General features: G+C 42.7%; 3 protein-coding genes across 9 annotated transcripts in view; 2 read left to right on the plus strand and 1 right to left on the minus strand.

Moving 5' to 3' along the window:
• Positions 1-5,017, plus strand: part of Cryzl1 (crystallin zeta like 1) — a 40,282-nt gene extending 35,265 nt beyond the window's left edge. For 2 of the 5 annotated variants that reach the window (XM_027415609.2, XM_027415611.2), the window contains exons 10-13: positions 757-875; positions 1,914-2,019; positions 3,410-3,455; positions 4,490-5,017. In XM_027415609.2, the coding sequence (XP_027271410.1) occupies positions 757-875; positions 1,914-2,019; positions 3,410-3,455; positions 4,490-4,589 (371 nt within the window). In that variant the 3' untranslated portion in view covers positions 4,590-5,017. Of the gene's footprint in view, positions 1-756; positions 876-1,913; positions 2,020-3,405; positions 3,456-4,288; positions 4,425-4,489 lie in introns of those variants that run through there. The other 3 variants (XM_035444315.1, XM_035444314.1, XM_035444316.1) reach the window with 3 other exon arrangements.
• Positions 5,018-5,597: 580 nt separating this feature from the next.
• On the plus strand, positions 5,598-15,540 carry Donson (DNA replication fork stabilization factor DONSON). The gene is made up of 10 exons (XM_027415598.2): positions 5,598-5,957; positions 6,450-6,527; positions 7,888-8,091; positions 9,788-9,966; positions 10,441-10,619; positions 11,435-11,513; positions 11,637-11,741; positions 12,043-12,241; positions 13,824-14,036; positions 14,784-15,540. Exons 1-10 carry the CDS (start codon positions 5,649-5,651, stop codon positions 14,919-14,921), a joined length of 1,683 nt encoding a protein of 560 aa, XP_027271399.1. The 5' UTR covers positions 5,598-5,648; the 3' UTR covers positions 14,922-15,540.
• Positions 15,541-15,603: 63 nt separating this feature from the next.
• Positions 15,604-20,367, minus strand: part of Son (SON DNA and RNA binding protein) — a 32,357-nt gene continuing 27,593 nt past the window's right edge. Inside the window, exons 9-12 of one of the 3 annotated variants that reach the window (XM_027415594.2) lie at positions 19,535-19,682; positions 17,364-17,435; positions 17,134-17,249; positions 15,604-16,669 (exon numbers count right to left, since the gene is read on the minus strand). In XM_027415594.2, the coding sequence (XP_027271395.1) occupies positions 16,511-16,669; positions 17,134-17,249; positions 17,364-17,435; positions 19,535-19,682 (495 nt within the window). In that variant the 3' untranslated portion in view covers positions 15,604-16,510. Of the gene's footprint in view, positions 16,723-17,133; positions 17,250-17,363; positions 17,436-19,534; positions 19,683-20,269; positions 20,350-20,367 lie in introns of those variants that run through there. The other 2 variants (XM_027415595.2, XR_003485320.2) reach the window with 2 other exon arrangements.

Below are 20,367 nucleotides of genomic sequence, written 5' to 3' on the forward strand. Positions count from 1 at the left end.
AGAGAAACCCTGTCTTGAACATCCCTCTCCAAAAGAAGAAACCTGTCTGTCACTGTGATCAGTAGACTCTGTTGGTCCCCAGTAATACATACCTGTCCAGCATTTCATGGCTACTTCTGTGTGGCTACCCTCTGCTGGATGGGTGACTTCTGTACCCTCTATTTGGGAAAAACAAGTTTGCTCCATTCACTTTCTTGAGCTTTTTATTTAACTTGGATCTATTTCACACCTAATCTGTGCACATTTAGGTGGCACCATTTACTTCTGTAAGATTAGTGTTGTGAACCGCATAGCAATTCTATTTGCATTTTATTGTTGAGTATGACAATAGCCATCGTGTGTGTCCCTTTCTAATATGTGATTTCCAGGACTGAAATTGACTCATAAAAATCATCAGTGGAAGTGGACAGTGTACTTTAGTGTGGTCACTTTTCAAATGTGTGTTTCAGTGTGTGTGACTCAGTATTTTAAAGAGACAGCAGTCATCCCACTGTATTAAGCTACGTTATTACGGTTAGCGTCAGACATAGTTATGTAGTTGCATTACCTTGCTTGCTTCCAAATCAAAATTTATTTTGTTTGCATTTAATTTCAATTAAGTGTAGAATACATTTCAGTGTAGCTTAGAGTTAACTAAGTTTGCCTTTTACTAAGAAAAGTGTTTCTTGCTATATAAAAGACTGATATGCCAAATAAATTTTGTCAGATTTTTATAAATTATACCTTTTCTCTCTTTTTCAACTGTGCATTTGTAAGTGAGATTATATAGTAAAGATGACGAGCCGGCTGTAAAATCACAGCTACCACATAAGCATGACATCATCACACTTCTTGGTGTTGGAGGCCATTGGGTAACAACAGAAGAAAACCTTCAGGTATTATCAGAGATAAAAAGCCTTGCTATTATCTATTACACCGAGGGAATGTCATTAGCAAAGAAGGGTATGGGTTCTAATTACACCCTGTGTTTAAAGGGATGTAGCTTCTTCTCTATGTTAGGTGCATACTGGCCAGACTGTATCGGGCAGGGAAGTCCATTCAGTTCGAATGAATTATAATTGTATTTAGTTCATTGTATACAGTGGCCTCTGGATTTTTAAATTGTACTTCAAATTACACTTTTATCTGTGTGTGTGCATGTATGTGCGAGGAAAACCAGAGATAAAATCTGGTATCTCCCTCTATCATTCTCCACTTGTCTTGTGAGAGGGCATCTCTCATTGAGCCTGGGCCTTGCCGGTTTGGCTACACTGGCTGGCATTAAGACCCAAACATCCTCCAGTCCCCACATCCCCTGCAGTGGGGTTTCAGATGTGCACTCCTGCACCTGGCCTTTTGCATGGGTGCTGGTGTTCAAACTTGAGTCCTTGTGTTTGTGTGACAAACACATTGATAACTTGAGCCATATCTCAGACCCTAAAAATTTGCTTTCTAGTAATTAAACAATTGTAATTTATAAATAATATTGTCATAATTTGATAACCCAGAGTGATGTTAGAATATATGTGTAGAGATGAATTACCTCCCAAGCTTATACTTTTAACGGAATTCTAATTGAATATTTATATCATAGCGAATATACAAATACTATAATCTAATATATTGGTCTACACTTTCCCACATACAAAGTGACTGATAGTCACCAGAAGCCACACAAAGAAGCCTGTCATATATATAACTCTCTACCATTTTATCCCTGGGGTTCCAAATTGGCCCTGCATCTGCCTTGTCCTAGCCAATTCATCATGACACAGGAAAAAAAAAATACATAATAGTAATAAACACTGTTCAAGCTTGTAGCTGAGTTTTGTGATTTCTATAATGATTAATTTGCATTAAAAGTTTTCTGGTTCAAGCATCTTTACATTCTGAACTTAATAATAGTTGTTTTGTCTTTGTTTCTTCTATCAAAGTTGGACCCTCCAGATAGCCACTGCCTTTTCCTCAAGGGGGCAACGGTGGCTTTCCTTAATGATGAAGTTTGGAATTTGTCAAATGCACAACAGGGAAAATACCTTTATATCCTTTTTCTACTGATTTGAATTGCTAGCTTGTGATTTGCCTTATACCCTACTCATAAGCTCTTTCAATGTAACAATAAGAAATTATAATTAGCTGTGAGCTTTCCTGGAGCATGTATGAGAGTGACAGGTACCATACATTCATTCAAGCATTGTCTGTGAGGACAGGTAGAAAGAGGAGGACACAGTAGCAGGAGACAGGATCACATTCGCACACACCCCGGGGCCTTTTGTTTCTGACCTGGCATTGCATGGCACCTCAAGAGACAGCATACTTACCTCCTATGATGGTACCATTGCACAAAGTATTCCAAAATGTCTAGAGTTGAATTTTACAAGTACCAGTACTAGGACATGTATTTTTTGGAAGATTGATTGATTTTGCCTAAGGTGTATATGTCAGTATATGGGTCTATGCCTTCATGTTGTCTGTGCACCTGGTGCCCACGGCGATCAAAGGAGGGCATCAGGTCCCCAGAAAGTGCAGTTGCAGACACTTGTGAGTTGCCGTATGAGTACAGGGGACCGAAGCTCTGTCCTCTCCAAACACAGCAGGTGATCCTACCAGTGAGCTGTCTCTCTGGACCTTCTTATTTTTTTATTCTTTCTTCATATGTTGCTATAAATAAACACCATTATCAAAAGCAATTTATAAAAGGGAGGGTTTATTTTGGCTTACGGTTCCAGAGGGATACAGCTCATAAAGGCTGGGAGGTAGGGCTTGGCAGCAGGGCAGGGACCTGGGGTAACACACCATTATCCACACATGGGAAGCCAAGAAAGCAGGAAGCAGAGGTGAGGCCATACAACCATCAAAGCCCGCCCCCACAAAGCACATCCTTCAATTAAAGGTTCCATAACTTCCTGAACACAACAAATGGAGACCAAGTCTTCAATACATGAACCAGTGGGGGACATTTTTCATTCAGACTACCATAAATACATATATATTAATTAGCTTTTTCCATTTTTTTAAATAAATGAATTTATGCAAACAAATTGAACGTGATTTCAACCAAACTAACTGACAAACGTTTACTTCCTGTAAAAGCTGTAAGTACTGAACACTGTGCACAGTACATAAATGAAAACCATGTATTACTCCACCAACTGTTCTTTGGGGATAATCTTGGTCACTGCTAAGTGGCAGCTTGCTGCTCTTCACCACTTGTCTTTACAAGTTCATGCTCCTGCCATACCTAAGTTCTCTCAAATCAAACCTTTTACAAGTTTTAGAACTGATTGACAGTTTCTGGTTGAATTTGAAAGTACAAAACTTACTTTTCAAAAGGGAAATCGAAGTGACCAGGCCAGCATTCTGTGTTTACTACACAGCTTATTTAGTCCCCTCTCTATTAAGCTGCCACCTTAACAACCCTTCCAGTTACGCATCTTAAGAGACGTGATGGAGAAGTTATCGGCTGGTATTTTCAGGTATGCCAAAAAACAAAGTGAAATCATTGTTGTTTTTCTATTCTCAAGGAAAAGTGGGCATCTGTTTTTATTCCAGTTTTATGGTACACATAGTAGCTCTGTTTTTATTCACTTCAGATAAACAGCTGTTCTTTTTCACTTCTCCAAATGTACTGGTTGGTACACCAAAGGGGTATCCCAGAGATTTTACCTTGTGCCTTTTCCCACTCAATTCTAGTCTGTATCTCACCTTCCTCTTTGTCCCTCTTGCCAGAGAATTTGAAGTCATTTGGGCCTTGACAAGAGGGGAAAAAAGTACCAAGTTTGTTTAAATTGGGTTTTGATATCACTTACAAAGTAAAGGATTGAGTAATATATTTTTCTGACAAAACTTAAACACATTTAGTCCAATGTTGTGGACCATATCTGTATTCACAGCCCTGGAGAGCTAAGGCAGGGATCATGAGTTCTAGGCAATACTGGGCTATCTAACAAGTCCAACCTTATCGACAGAGAGAGAGAGAGAGAGAGAGAGAGAGAGAGAGAGAGAGAGGGAGGGAGAGAGAGAGAGAGAGGGAGGGAGGGGCAGAGAGAGAGAGAGAGACAGAGAAAGCCTGATGTCACATGCTTTTAATCCCAGCACTTGGGAGGCAGGGGCCTGAGGATCTCTGTGAGTTAGAGGCCAGTCTGGTCTACAAAGTTAGTTCCAGGATTTTGAAAAAACACATACATACACACAGGGAGGGAGGGGAGGGGAGGGGGGGAATTACTATTCTTTTAAACCGTAAAATATTAATGGATGAGTTTGTTATTTTGTTTGGATGTTATTTTCATTTATTTATTTATGTTGCTAGCTGAATAGGTCAGGCTGATGTGGAACTCGTAGATTCCCCCTGCCTTTGCCTCTCTGGTGCTGGACCAAAGGTGTGCGCCCCACCAAGCTGTTTGGATTACCTGAAGGGATACAATCAAACTATAGCCAAAGTGTGACCTGCTGCCTCTTTCGTGCTCACTTGTGCCTACGCCTGACGTTTCTAATCGTTCTTCCTCCTCAGACCGCTACTTGATGAGCCCATTCCACTGTATGAAGCAAAAGCTTCCATGGAAGTTGTTCAGAAAAATCAAGAAAGAAAAAAGCAAGTTGTTCAATTTTAATTTTCTTTCCCAGACCTCAGTTGGACGCACTCATGCCAGTATATGAAGCCAGTTTTCTTTGGAAACTGTTAAGAAAAATCAAGGAAGATGAAACAAGTTTTTTCTATTTTTAAGCCTGTTTTCCTGCCATAATAAGACATTTGGTTATTTGACATATTTGAGAAATTCTTGCAAAATTAATGTGCAAACAATCCAGATTATTTTTTAACATCTTGAAGGGGATATTCCAAAAACCTCTTTTTGTTATTGTATCTATACATTTGCCTCTGCTATATTCTTTCCATAAAGAAAACTGCTTTCAGCAAAAGCCATGCTGTCATATGACAGCATCCGTCACAAGCTTTTGCTATAGCATGAAAATGTGATTTGATTTTGTATCAGCTCCATTAACCTTCCTTAACAAGCCTTTATTTTAGCATTTGAGTGTATTTTCTGATCTCAAAGTAATCCATTGGCATTTAGTTTTTTTTTTCAAATATTCATTCACTCTGAATTTCTCCAAGATCATACAGAATCATAGTACCTGGTCACAATTGTGGTGGCATAGCATTTGCATAGAGGGCTGGAGTGGCGGGCATGGGGACAAGGATGTGCGGGCTGCCTGAGGCTAGCCTGAAGCTTGCGGGCACTGCTCTCTGGGTGCTCTGTTGAGCAGTGGGGTGCCGCAAGGCCCCCCTCGGCCCGGCCCGTCACCACCCCTCTCAGAAGGACACTGCGGCTTGTCTCGGAGACAAGTGGCTGCCGGCCCAGCGCCACAGCTCAAGTGTGCTGTGTGCTTTGCACTCGGGCTCCGTACCGGGAGCTGGCCGCGCCCGCTGCAGACTAAGCAGCGCTGATCCGTTTCCGTGCCCTCCCGCCCCGCCTCGCAGCAGCACAGCTGAGGGAGCGCCCGCCACCCGGGCTCTGCGCGCCGGGCCGGAAGCGGCCCCGAGACGTCTGCGGGGTGGGGTGGGGCGGGGGCGGCCCAGTGCGCATGCTCGGCGGGGCGGGGGCGGGGCCGGGGCGGGGCCGGAGCGCGCGGGAAGCGCAGGCTGTCCGCGGGTCCCTCCGCGCTGCGCAATGGCTGTCTCGGTGCCCGGCTACTCGCCCAGCTTCAAGAGGCCGCCGGAGACCGTGCGGCTGCGCCGGAAACGGCCTCGGGACCACGGCGCCGCCGAGCCGTCCGCACCGCCGGAGCCCGCGCCCCGCCGCGCCGCGCTGGCGGCCGGGCTGCCCCTGCGCCCCTTCCCGACCGCGGGCGGCAGAGGCGCCGCCGCCAGCGTCGCCGTCACCCGCAGGAACCCTTTCGCCCGCCTGGACAACCGGCCGCGGGTCGCCGGCGAGGCCCGCGAGGAGCCGTCCCGGGGTCCGCAGGGAGCGCCGGGCTCGGTGAGTCTCCGCCCGGTGTCAGGGGTGGGAACCGGCACGAACAGCCGCCGCAGCCCGGCGTCCCGAGGGCAGGGCAGGGGAGGTCAGGGCAGGGGTGTGGAGGGGAGGGAAGGTGGGGGCTGCCCTCGAAGCCACACGCAGAGGAGGCTCGACGGGTCCTCAGCACACCCCATCCTGCAAGGCGGCTCGCACGGTCAGGCACGGGGATCTGCCTTCTCACCGTCTTCAGGACTGGAGAGGGCGAATCGGCCAGAATTTTCAAGCCTTGCTGTCTTTGGGTCTAAGATTTACGAATTATCGGTTGTTAAACGTGGCGGTCTGGCCTTCCCTCCCCTTCTGGTAAGTTCAGGCACAAGACGGAGGTGAAACAAACGTTGGTAGGGATGGATTTGAGTCCCCACTCTCCTGAACCTGGTGTGCCAGGTGAGGCCTTACAAAGCAAGTTCCCTCATCGCTCAAGTTTTAAAACAACTTTTTTTTTTTTTAATTCAGCATTTAAATTCTCATGGAGAAAATAATTTGCTATGGGAGGAAGCGTCTCATGAAAGAGCTGTCACCGACCTGTCCCAGGTACTTTCTAAAGCTGAGTTTATTGTGAGTGCCACAGTTGTGTATGTGGGGGTCTGTCCCTCCAGGGCCCAACTCAGGTAGTCAAGCTCAGGGGAAGATAGATGCCTCTACCTGCTGAGCCACCTTGATGGCCTAGCCCAGGCAATATTTCTTAAATATGATTGTAATGTATGTTTTAAGAAACACTTCTCAAAGGCGTCTTGCGTGAAAAATTAGTTTCAATAACAAATTTGAAGTCCGGGACTGTAGGTAGTCTGCAGGGGCCTCTGGGTTGGACCCCGGCATCACATGAATATGGGGCCCACTTAAAAGGGAGTTAGTGAAGGAAGGGTCATCAAAAGTTTGAGATTATCCTGTAAACACGGACAGTGGAGGTCTGGGACACATGAAGCCCGCTGTTGTGATAATAGGTATGGGCTGTGGGGCCAAAGGCTGCTGTATGCTGGGCATGACACCCAGCGCTTCCTGTATGGGAAGCTAGTCACCTGCCACCTGAGGCATTGGGGGCCCCCATCTCGCTGTAGACAGATAGTATGCCCTAATGGGAAGAGGCTGAAAGTTCCCAGCATCCACTGTGGCCTTCACACAGTCTTCCGGAAGGTATTTTATTATGATGTCCCTCAGGGAACACTTGTGGTGTGAGGAAGATAGACCTGAACAGCAGGTTAACTATAGCTTGCTTTCTCTGTCTCTTTCTTCCTTTCACTTAAGAAATGGGTTGTTTTTTTTTTTTTTTTAATTTATTTATTATGTATCCAGTGTTCTGGCATGCCAGAAGAGGGATGGTTGTGAGCCACCATGTGGTTGCTGGGAATTGAACTCAGGACCTCTGGAAGATCAATCATGTCTCCAGCACTCCTCCCACTCCAAATGTTTTTTTAAATCCTTTGAGTTCTACCCAGGTTGTTTAACCTGAAGGAGAAGCTTGGCCCTGGTCACAGTAATGGGGGCTTACAAGATCCTTTTTAAATACCGGGAACATGTCTCCTTTGTTGTCTGCAGTACTAGACAGAACTGTAAAAACTGAAAACTGAAATTCCACCCTCCAGCACCACCCCCACTGAGCTTTTTATTTATTTATTTAGTTTATTCATTGAGTTCTGTCAGGAGCCAGTCCTCTGCTTCCAGCTCAAGACACTCAGGCTTAGTGGCAGTTGCCATGACTTGCAGAGTCATCTCCCTGGCCCAAGGCCTCTTAATAGCTTGTTTTACCTCCTTCTAGACTTCTCAGGTGAAATATATTTTTAACATTGGACCATTCATAAATTTTGACATTTAGTTGTCAAGAGTAAGATAACTAGATTTTTGTATTAAAAGAATATTCTTGAAATTGTAATTTTTGTGTTCTTTGTTTTCTAAGAGTCAGCATATATCTCTCTCTGAGTCAGATGGAACTGCTTCAGAAGGTGCTGAGTTACCTGCAGACTGGAGTATTAAAACCCGACTCCTTGTCACCTCTCATCAGCCCTTTTCCTGGGCAGACCATTTGAAGGCCCAGGAAGAAGCCCGAGGTCTCGTCCAGCATTGTAGGGCAGCAGAAGTTACTTTACCCCAGAGTGTACAGGTCAGTCTGAAATAGGGAAGGAGCACGTTCATGTGTATGTGTCTGTGTTCATGTGTGTTTGCGAACAGCCACTCGGGATATGGACAGAGGCCAAAGGTCCTGTGTCTGCTTCTCTCTCTGGAACGAAGCTTCTGTGAGTCTGGAGCTCCTGTTTTGTAGCTAGCATGGTGGCCAGCAAGTCCCCATGCTGCTCTTGTCTCTACCCACTCAGTACTGGGGCCACAGGCAATCACCGGTGAATCCCAACCTGTGTGTGGGTGCAGGAATCCAAATTTAGGCTCTTTTAACCACTGAGCCTCACACCAGCCCAGTAGTCTATGCTAGTGTTTCAAATTAAGTGTAGAAGGAGCTGTCCTGAAAATCCACACACTGCTTTCTGTTAAGCTGTTCTTCTGAGAGGTGTAGACTCAAAATTTGACAATTCATTTCTCCCAAAGGGTACTTTCACACTCATGTTTGTCAGGTAAGAATAGCTCATTTCATGTAGAGACTTCTGGAAGTCAGTCAGGAGTATAGACAGGCATTGTTTTCTCTGCACTATGCTTTTGTAGCTTCTAAGAAAACATGAAAAGCTACCTAGTTACTCTGGCTTTAGGGTGGCCAGCTGTTTTGTTTTTGGGTTTTTTTTTTTGTTGTTGTTGCTGTTGTTGTTCCCAAGACAAGGTGTAGACCAGGCTGACCTCAAACTCATAGACATCCCCTGTCTCTGCCTCCTGAGTGCTGGGACTAAAGGTGTTCGACCACCACACCCAGCCACACTCTGGCTCTTAATAAATTGAAGAATTAATGAGGTCTAGAATGGTCTCAGTAATTTAATTACCATGAAGCAGCTCATAACCGCAAACTAGGTTATAAAGGTTTGCTTGAAATAGGACTTGAGACATATTTCTCACAAACTCAAGATGATTTGTAGTTCGCCCTTCCCCGGGCTTACAGCTTTTGAGACTGTTTTCCTGGGGGAGGACCATCTCCCCTGGCATTTATTTGGCACTCTCCTATAGGAAGAATGTGAGTACTCCCTATACTCACACCCCTCCTCCCATCATCTGAATGCCTAGGGAAAGGCAGGGACAGGATTCTGGTGTGTGTGAGAGCTCTTTGTGATGCATGCTCCAAAGCACTGTCGTCCAGAAAGCAGAGGTAGACTGCACTCTAACCTCTGACCATTACTAATGCTTCCTAATAAAAAGCACTATGAACTCTTACTGTGCTGGAAAGATGGTTCAAAGGGAACATACTATTCTTCCAGAGAACGTGTGTTCAAACTGCAGTCACACATACAGTTAAAAATAAAGTCTTGTCGGGCCGTGGTGGCGCATGCCTTTAATCCCAGCACTCGGGAGGCAGAGGCAGGCAGATCTCCAAGTTTGAGGCCAGCCTGGTCTCCAGAGCAAGCTGCAGGACAGCCGGAGCTGTTACACAGAGAAACCCTGTCTGGAAAAATAAAAAATAAATGAATAAATAATTAGGGTGGAGGGGTGTTTGAGACAAGTGTTTGAGCTTTTGTGGGGTTCATATTTAGACCAGCCTGGCTTCACAGAGAGCTGCCTTCCTCCTGAGTGCTCAGATGCAAGATGGTCTGCCACTCCTCCCAACTAACCTTTTAAAATATTAAATTGTATGATATATCAGTGTCTCTAATGAAAGTTTATCTTTCTGATGAGTAAAACTACCCACTCTCCCCACCGGAATTTAGGATCCCAAACTCTCAACTGAGCTACGTTGTGCCTTCCAGCAGACCCTTGTCTACTGGCTTCACCCTGCCTTTTCATGGCTGCCACTATTCCCTCGAATTGGAGCTGATAGGAAAATGGCTGGAAAGACAAGTCCGTGGTCAACGGATGAAACTCTGCAACATACTCTCATGAGTGACTGGTAAGTCAGTGGAAGTGTGCATTCCAGCAGTAAAGTTCTGTAGCAGGGTTCTTGTCTGCTATGAACGGGTGTGTGTCTGTGTGCTCCTTATCAGAAACTGTTCATGTCCAGGATTTAATCTGTTTGCTTTTCTCCCCAACTTCATCACTCTCAAATGTCTTAGGACTGTACTGGATAAACGTATAGATAGGTCCACTCTTCAGTGCTGCTTTCTGTCACTTAATGCTTTTCTTCATTAGAAGTTGCTCAGAGTTTGCAGCCAGTTCCCAGTGCTTGAAAGAGCATGTGTTTTCCATGCACACAGTACTAAAGAGTCATCAGCATGGACTCTCAAAGCAAGTTTCACACAGCTGCGGAAACTCGATTCAGTATTAGAAAAATTTACATTGTGTTTTTATCTACTTGTCAGGCTAAATTATATGGAATTAAGTTTAAAATATTTTAACACCTGAAAAATCTCCCTTTGTTTCACAGGTCTGTGAGTTTTACTTCTTTGTATAATCTGTTGAAGACAAAGCTTTGCCCCTTTTTCTACGTTTGTACCTACCAGTTTACTGTCCTGTTCCGGGCAGCCGGGTTAGCCGGAAGTGAGGTGATCACAGCACTCATATCGCCTACAACTAGAGGTCTAAGAGAAGCTATGAAAAATGAAGGTAACGGTTTATGTTCACAGTTGAGGCTCCCTCTTGCCTCAAATGCTGAACTTTGGGGACTGGAGAGATGGCTGCTCTTCCAGAGGACCTGGGTTTGATTCCTGTCACCCACATGGTGGCTCACATCATCTTTAACAGCAGTTGCAGGGCATCCAGTGCCCTCTGCTGGCCAGTAGAGGCTCACAGACATCAGCACTTATATACATAAAATAGGACATTAAAAAAAAAAATCAAAAACCACTTTGCATTGTCTTTTACTAATTGGTTATCAAAATGATTTTAAGAGTTGTAGTCCATTTTTTTCAAGGTTTTTTTTTTTTTCTATCTCCCTGTTGGTAAAGCTGTTTCTAAAATGTAGCTGAACTTTGTTATGCCTCTTTTTCTGCTCTATGAAATAATGCACACAGTAGGTCCCAAAACTCACTTCTTATTGAATATACTTGGCCCTTTGAAATGGGTTTGTGTTTTTCTGTTTGTTTCTGTGAGCACACATGTAGAGTTAGAGGACAGCTTGTAAGAGTCATTTCTTTCTTCTACCATGTGAGTTCTAGGAAGTGAACACAGGTGTCCTAAGACTTGGCACACTCGACCTACTGACCCAGCTCACTGGCCCTAGATGCTCTGATACTTCAAATCCTCTAACCTCCCCTTTAATAATGTTAAGGCTGCATTAGCCCCATCAGTTAGTGGATGGGAAAGGGAAAGAAGGGTAGAGACATGCCCCTTCTGATAGAAAGCCTCATGCATGTACCCAAATGGTAGGACACTCGTGGTTAATTGAAGAAAGCAGAGTTATATATTCTTTTCTGGTGCAGGTATTGAATTCTCTCTGCCTTTGCTAGAAGAAAGTGGCCATAAGAGAAAAGTACGAGAAGCGACCCTGGAATGTGAGGAGTATGTGATTACGTAAACTTTTACATAGTCCCTAATGTATGAATTCCCTAATTCAAGCTCGGTGGAATGAGTTGTAAAAGCACTGGCTCTGTGAATATGTGCTTCTAACAAGCACTTTCCTAGGGAGCAAGCTGTCAGTGATGAAGATGAAGAGGAGAGCTTTTCTTGGCTGGAAGAGATAGGTGTGCAGGATCAAATTAAAAAGCCAGACATGAACTCTATCAAGCTGTATCCTTTCTGCTGTTATGAAGAACCTTGATTGAGTTGGTGGTTTAACACTGATTTGAGTAAGGACAGTCCATGTTGGTTATGTACCAAGTTTTCGTTAGACAGTTTTGTTAGACTTGTGAAATGGGACAGGGAGCCCCAGGTATCTGGAAATCAAGGTAGCTATCTGCACTGCTGTGCATTTTTTGTTTGGTTGGTTTTATGTTTTGTTTTTGTTGTTGTTGGGCTTGTTAGTTTGGGGGGTTTGTTTTTGTTTCTGTTTTGTTTTTGTTTTTGCTCTTTCCTTGATTATCATTTTCAGACTTAGAGAAAAACATGAAGGGCAAATGGATCATAGACCTGAATCTGTTGTCCTGGTGAAAGGACTCAACACCTTCACATTGCTCAATTTTTTGATGAACTGCAAGAGCTTAGTGGCCACCTCGGGAGCACAGGCAGGCCTCCCTCCCACTCTTTTATCCCCGGTGGCCTTCCGAGGTGCCTCCATGCAAATGCTGAAAGTGAGTAAGCCTTTACTTCACCTGCAGCCCAGTTCTTAGTTTAGTGCTTCATTCTTTAAAGGTACCGTCTTGACTTTAGTCCTTGGTTCTGTTTTTTTTTTTTTTTGATATGTTTTATATAGACAGGCTCTTGGTGTAGCCTTGGCTGTCCTGGAACTGGCTACGTAGACCACTCTGGTCTCAAATTCAGATACCCACTTGACTCTGCCTCCTGAGTGCTGGAATTAAAAGCATGTGCCACCACGCCTAGCTCAGATTCTCAATTTTTAAATAATTTGGGGCTGGAGAGATGACTCATCGGTGAAGATGGCTAACTGACTCTTCTTCCAGAGGTCCTGAGTTCAAATCCCAGCAACCACACAGAGGATGGATCACAACCATCTCCATGGGATCTGATGCCCTCTCTTAGCTAACTCCTAGCATAAAGGTGTACGTGCAGATAGAGCACTCATACACCGAAAATAAATAAATCTTTTAAAAAATAATGTAGGGACCAGGGAGATGGCTCAGTGTTTAAGGTCACTTTCTGCAAGGCTAGAAAGATGGCTAAGTGGTTAGGAACATTAGCAGGTACTGGGTTGACTTCCCAGCAAGCAGCCATCTGTAATGAGATCTGGTGCCCTCTTCTGGCCTGCAGGGATACATGCAGACAGAACACTGTGTGTGTGATAAATCTTTTAAGAAAATAAACTGAAACGAGAAAAAAAAAAAAAGAGAGAACTTGCTTCTCTTATAGAAGACCCAAGTTCAGTTTTCATCAGCAATATGACTGACCACCGCCAGTAAGTCCAGTCAAGGGTGTCTGCTGCCTCCTTACCCCCACAGATACCAGACGCCTTTAATCCCAGCACTTGGGAGGCAGAGGCAAGCCAATCTCAATGAGTTCTGGGATAGCCAAGGCCACATAGTGAAAACCCTGTCTCAAAACAAAAAAATGTGTAAAATTGTCTTTGCTTTTCAGCACAGAGATTGAACCAGGGTTTGAGGGCGTGTTGGCAAGTATTGTGTCCTGGAGCTGCATTCCCAGTACTTCTGTTCTTGCTTTCTCCATTAAAAATAAAAATTACTTAAGAGCTAGTGTGGCAGGATGATCAGGACTTCAAGGTCACCTGTGTTACATGAGACCCAGTATAAACGTAATGTATACATGAAATATGTGAATTTGGTCAAATTCCTTTTACTTATTGGACTCTATCACATGACTTTCAGAAAGGGTCCCACATAATCCAAACCAGCCTCAGACTCACTGTAGAGGAGGATGACCCTGAAATCTTGACCTTCCTACCATCACTTCCCAAGTGCTCAGTAAATTTTGTGATTTTTTTTTTTCCAACACTGCATGATGTATACTTGGTAACAAATGCTCACTTGTCATTTCAGGAAAAGTTATTTGATCCATTCCACTTTATGTATGTATATACCCAAAAGTTACAGATACCAGAAGTGGGGAAATGGAAACAATGTTAAGTGCTATGTTGTTGTCTTAGGAAACAAAAGTAGTTCCTGTTAACTAGCATAAGAAATCCCAAATAAAAATGCACTGAAGATATATTAATTGTCTTTTTCTTTAAATTTTCTGAAGGCACGGAGCATGAATGTAAAGACACACGCTCTTTCTGGATACAGAGATCAGTTTAGTTTGGAGATCACAGGTCCCATCATGCCTCATGCTCTGCATTCTGTGACCACGCTACTCCGCTCTTCACAGAGGGGATCTTTCTCAGCTGGGTTGTATGCCCATGAGCCAACTGCAGTGTTCAATGTCTGCCTGCCACTGGATAGAGACCTGCACAGAGTACGTAGACTGGGAGAAATGTCATTTATGATATACCAAATTTGTATCCAGTTAGAAAGCAAGTTATGAATTAAGGAATAGCCATGTGTACATCATAAACTTTATTAATTCAGGCAATACTAAAAACTTCCCAAACCTAAGTACTTACTGCTCTCACAACTGAAGTTTAGTAATGCTGGATTCCTTCTTTTATAGCTTATGGACGTGTATGTATTATGTTACGTGCAGTTGTGTGTGTGCTTGGGCACACCAGTGGGGAGTGTTCATACACACAGAAGCCTGGGGTTGTCGACTTATGCTACATTGTTCTCACCTTAGTCAGCAAGGCAGGGTCTTGTCATCAAAACCAGAAGACACTACCAAACATGGCTAGTCTTACTAGCAGGCTGCTATTATGGGCGTACCGCCATGTCCGCACAGCATTTGTGTGGCTTCTAGGTGCCCCAGCTCTGGTCATCACAATTGCAGCACGAGTGCTTGAAGACTGAACTATCTCCCAGCCCTACTTAACCGATTTCCTTTGAATTCTAAGCATCTTCATTTAGACTTTGTAAAGAAAACTAACAGCCTTTAATTGACCTGGTACCTGTCAGTTTTAACAGACTGGTAAAAAATATTTTTTCAAACTGCAGAGATTATTAGGATCAACTTCTAGCCATGATTAAGTAAATGAGCCATTTATTTTCCCTTCTTTACAGTGATTATTGGAACTAATGTGTTTATGGGTGTGGACTTGTATTTCTGCAGAAAGTTGCTCATAAGGACCTTGCTAACTGTGGGCTGCACCCCAAAACCCTGGAGCAGCTCAGTCAAATACCATTGCTGGGGAAGTCTTCCTTACGGAATGTCGAAATGAGTGACTACATTTTTAATTGGAGATCGTGAACACCAAAGTAAGCCTAAAGGGAAACTGAGGAAAAGCTTCCTAGCAAGGAAGGAAATTGACGATTTTTAAGCCTGTGGCTCTTAAAAGTTCATTTTGGAAGAATATGTTTTAAAATGCTGATGTGTTTTTAACATTAACTTTTATTACATGCTTTAGCATTAGGTTTAAAATCAACATTTTGCTTTTATTATTTTTATGCATTTTCAGATCTGAAGATGCAAGCTTAAACCTTAAGATTACTTGAATGAGAATTCTATATCCCTGCAACTTAATTGTATCCTGAGTAGAAACCAAATTAAAAGTGTTTCATTACAAATGAGACATGAGATTACCTGTATGTAGCGCTTATTACATTGAGACTAATGGTCAGAAAAGCGGTTGGACCTTACTGCTGGTAGGTTCTTTAGAGAAGCAGGAAGTGCAGACACGGATCCCAGCGCCATCACTAATGCTCTCTCTAGTTCCTCTCGTCCAGTATACCCACTGTTTGTTCTTTTGTACCCAAGTGTTGGATGGTCAGTCGTGGGAACTTAGTACTTAGTATGCTTACAGGTAACCTGTGTGTTTGCATGTGTGTATAAATTACAGCATTTTTAAATAAACGTGCATAGAAGTCAATGGGTAATAAATAATAGTACTTAGTTATATGTGTTACATAAAGTCAGAGAATAAGACACCACATTTATTCCAGAGAAGATTGTATTTGGGCCTTGAGCTTTTGAAAATAAAGTTTAGAGACATAGCATATGAATACCACTGTAATACACATGAATATTCTATCAGACCCTAAAAATTAACATAAACTTAAACTTTCTCATAGTCAACAAAATAGTGGCTGGTTGCCAATTTTTATTAGATAAGTTGGTTACAGCATTTTTATTATTTATGTCTATCTAGGTGTAGCTGAAATTCAAAATGCACATCAAAGTAAAACTATATCACAACTCAAGCCATACTAAATATGTACTTGGCCTCTGAAGTAAAATGCTAGTTGGACTCCCATTGTGACTCCCTTCTTATGACCCAGGTGGCTTTAATGGGAATGCAGGACTTAGTGCTCATCATGACATAACGTATCACTTTTTCTCTTCATAACCTCTACAAAACTTAAGGGGAGATGGTGGCATTAGCCCTGTGGAACAGATCTTACTTCATTACCTTAATAACACTGGCCCAGTATCTGTCCAGCAGAACCCATTGTGAAATAGTACAAGGTGCACAGCCCTTCACTGATTACAGGCAAGTGTTACAGCAGCCTAGCCATAAGGAAGGGGAGTTACATCATAGTACAAAATACAGTATAAAAGCGTTATTTAACATTCCACACTGAATATTACTGATGCCTTCAAACAATTGTTTTGATGTTAGCCACTTAAACAAATACATCACTAAAGTAAACAATATAAACATACCAAAACCCTGTATGGTTAAATACAATTTCCATGGTACAAAAACCAAAGCCTGGAGATGTTTGTACAGATTGCTTTTTACACAATGTCTTAAATTGTGAAATATTTACAACATTAAGGAGGAAATACATTGTGATGCAGAGTAAAATTATCTGAAATGATTAATATAAAACCTCAATCTATCTACGTGAGGCACTCCTGAAGCAAGTGGCATTAGCCATGAGGTCCTTTGGTACAAGGCCCATTGCTTGAAGAACCACAGTAGCTGCTGTGGCTTTAGCATGCTTCTTATTAGGGCTGGCAAAGCTGGGCTGGTAAGCGCTTCCATTTATCAATACCTATTCAAGAAAAACATACAATTGGGCTGGTAAGGGCTTCCATTTCTCAATACCTATTCAAGAAAAACATACAATAAGAACAGCATCAAACTTTAATATCTATTAGTTTTGTACTTTTTCACTAAATAAACCCCAAATTATATACATTAATCTTAACCCCAACACAGTAAATGATTTAAAAAAGGAAACTGCAAAATAACTGCAGGTCTCCATATTTAAAAATAAAAAGCACTACTAAATGTACTAATTACTCCCACATTCCCCAAGAAAATACCCAATGTTAACCAGATTTTGCCCATGCCCTCCCCTTTAATAATTTAAAGTCCCCTTCTAAGTTAAAAAACCCACACTGCCCACACATATGCACAGCTATAACCCACCCAAAGAATATTAACAGTGTGCTTTTGCACCACACCTATCCCTAACCCTCTGACCCTGATGTATAATTAGTGTGTAATATTTACCCTAAAGAGAAAATGTTTGCGATGATCAGGGCCACTATCATGGACCAAGAGAAATTCAGGTGGTTGCCACCTTCTTTTATTACAGATTTCCATCAAGGCAGACACAGGATGTTTGCCTGTAGAAAGAAAAACAACTAGTTATAAAAGATTTCCAACAACTTTTCAACAACTTTAGATTTCAAGGTATGGATGGGTAAGGCAAGAAGAATTCAACAGGGTTTTGTTCTCACCTGACAAGTCTTTCATTGCAGCAGAGAAGTTCCCAGACCTCTTTTGTGCTCTCTCTCCTACTGCAACAAGACCTTTAAACAGAAAGCCAAATTTACAACATTATTTTTTTAATTATGAGATGGGAAAAAAAAAAATCTCTCCCTAAACTCCATGCCTTCCAATAAAATATTTAGTGCATTTATATTAGATACTGAATTTTTACTTTATACTCTTATACCTATGAAAACATATGTAAGGGGTTAGGGAACAGCTCAGTCACAAAGCACCACCATAATGGCTTGACCCTGAATCCTTCCAGAACCTGGAGGGTTCTTTGTGGAGACAGACAGGTGGGTCCCTAGGGCTTTCTGGCCACCCAGCATATCATTGGATGGGGTCCAGGCCAGTGAAACCCTGTTTCAAAAATCAAGGTGAATGGCACCTGAGAAGTAGCACAAGCTATTTATTGATCTCTAACCTCCATGTAAGCGTGTACAAGCACAATGTGTGAGTACTTAGAGAGAAAGAAGGGTCATGTAACTGTCAGCATCTTACCATCCTTTTGGTGGCTACTAACTGCAAGTAACTTAAAAGGAAGTGTCCCCAACATGAGCTCCTTTACCACAGCAACTACTTACTTTCTTGACCAATGCAAACCCCCTATGTAAGCTTACTACACTGTAATTAGCAATATTATAAACCCCCAAACACTGCTATTCCCACTATCCACGCGTCTTTGCTCAAGTTTTCAGCCATTCCATGGCTAGGTACATACTTGTATATGCATCTCCTTCAAACCTGTTTTAGGAAATGCCTGCTGACTGAAAATGCACACATTGTGCTGCATGATTTTAATGTGGATGCTCCATAGAACTATACAATACTAGCTGCATTCACAGACAGTGAAATTTAACTCCCAACTTATCACTGAACTTCAAACTAAATCCAGTTTTCTGAGCTTCAGGCCTAACTTTACTGGTAGCACATGTCTGTAATGGCAAGAATTTGGTAAGTCTAAGGCAATAGGATTTGGGGGCCAAGGCTAACCTGGGCTATATGATAGATTGCTTTTTTGGTTTTCTTTTGTTTCTGAGACAGAGAATGTGGCTTTAGCCGTCCTAGAACTCACTATGTAGACCAGGCTGGCCTCAAACTCACAGAAATATGTCTGCCTCTCCCTCCAGAGTGTTGACAAGGTTTCTTTGTGTAGCCATGGCTGCCCTAGATCTTGCTCTGTAAAGCAGGTTGTCCTCTGCTGGGATCAAAGGCATGTACCACCATGCTTAGCCCCTACTTTAAACAACAATGAGCTGCCAACCTGCTGTGATTCTACTTTGACTGTTACTAGCTAGCTGTTTCTATGTGCATATTTCCAAAACAGCTAACAGCAATAGGAGGAGTTCCAAGGTGCCCAAACAAGAGGTAATGAAGAGCTAATTAATACTGCTGACCTCGGCTGATCTATGCTTTAACCCACAACACAAACAGTAAGCTTTAGAAAGAAAGACAAAGACAGTCTTTGGAATGGAAATTAAGAAACTACGTGAAGTGTCTAAGAAAGATTGGGGGTTGGGGATCACACCTTAGAAATAAAGACAAAACAAATGAACCAAGGGCAGTAATGGCACAGGCCTGTAATTCCACCTCTTATGAGATAAGGCTAAGCCAAGACCCAGCAAGACCTTGTCTCCCAAGACAACTAAACAAGCTGGAGACATGGCTCAACAGTTAGAAGCACTGGTCCTCTCCATGGGACTCTTGACTCCATGCATTCCCAGAACTCATGACCATCTGTAACTTTAGTCCCAGGATCCAAAGCCCTCTTGTGGACTTTATGGACCCTGTGCTGCAAAAACACACATGCAGACAAAATACTCATATGGACTAGGAAGTTGTCATGCCTGCACCCACATATAATAAATAAATGTACAAAAACAGGCAAGCATATATGGTGGTCTCCATTAAGAGCAAAAAATTTCTTTTGAGGGAAGGGGGAGTTCAAGACAAGAGTTTCTCTGTGTAGCCCTGTAACTTGCTCTGTAGAGCAGTCTGGCCTGGAACTCAAGATATCTACCTGCCTCTGCCTGAGTGCTGGGATTAAAGGTGTGTGCCACCACCGCCCGGCTTATTTCCTTAAATTTAAATATTCAAAACTAACACAATAAAAGCTGTCATATCCGAAAGAACTTACCTTTCCGGTCTGTTTTAAAGTCAACAAGGATGGGCTCCTTATTCCCTTCTTTGTTCTTCCCTAACCCTTCTCCTTCTCTCCAGCCCATTTTCCTCATCAGGACAGCACCCATCCCTCCAGTGACTGGGGCTGCTCGTAAGAACTGATCCTGTTCAAAGAAAAGAGGGAAGCCCACTGTACAGTTAGAACTGAACGACCAAGTCAATGGAACTTAAGAAAAAGGAATCTTACTTCTAGGTCTGAAGTAGCATTAAATTTAAATTCTTCTATACTCAATACATTCTGTAGTGTATGTTCTAATGATAATCATTACCAACACTTTGAAAATCAAATGGCAATTTCAACAGTTGCCCCTCAGTGCCCCCCTCCAAAACAACAACAACAACAACAGAAAGAGCACTCCTGTTTTCGTCCACTATTTAGGTTCACTGGTATCTCTTCTTAGCTTGCAAAATAAAAAGAAGGCAATGTTAAAACAGTCAATATTATTATCTCAGGTATACCTAGTTTATGAATAAATAAAGCTTGGAAATTATTTTAAAATAGTTTGAACACTGAAGAAGCATACAATTGTCTGTCATCCAGTTTTCTTCCCCATTCTACTATAAATTTTTACTTAGATAATCCCTAAGAGACAGAATAAATTTACATGTAGTAAGTGAGTATACCGAATTTGAATTCTTGTAAGCCTGGTTGATGTTGAAAGACTTAAAAGCTCCTTAAGCGTTTACATACCTAAGCCTCGGCAGCAGCAGGGTTGTGAATAGTGCGGCTGGCACTGGCCGGGGCAAGAAGACAGCTACAAGGATTTGGCCCTGAAACAAGTTTCCATA

The sequence above is a fragment of the Cricetulus griseus genome, chromosome 4 (genome assembly GCF_003668045.3).
Source record: "Cricetulus griseus strain 17A/GY chromosome 4, alternate assembly CriGri-PICRH-1.0, whole genome shotgun sequence".
NCBI lineage: Eukaryota > Metazoa > Chordata > Mammalia > Rodentia > Cricetidae > Cricetulus > Cricetulus griseus.

What these genes read in the sequence shown, in the direction of transcription:
- Donson (XM_027415598.2), top strand. Translation starts at nt 5,649, where the DNA reads ATGGCTGTCTCGGTGCCCGGCTACTCGCCCAGCTTCAAGAGGCCGCCG. An exon ending in CTTTACCCCAGAGTGTACAG is followed by an intron (nt 8,092 to 9,787) that starts GTCAGTCTGAAA and finishes ACCGGAATTTAG; the next exon opens with GATCCCAAACTCTCAACTGA. An exon ending in TGGATAGAGACCTGCACAGA is followed by an intron (nt 14,037 to 14,783) that starts GTACGTAGACTG and finishes GTATTTCTGCAG; the next exon opens with AAAGTTGCTCATAAGGACCT.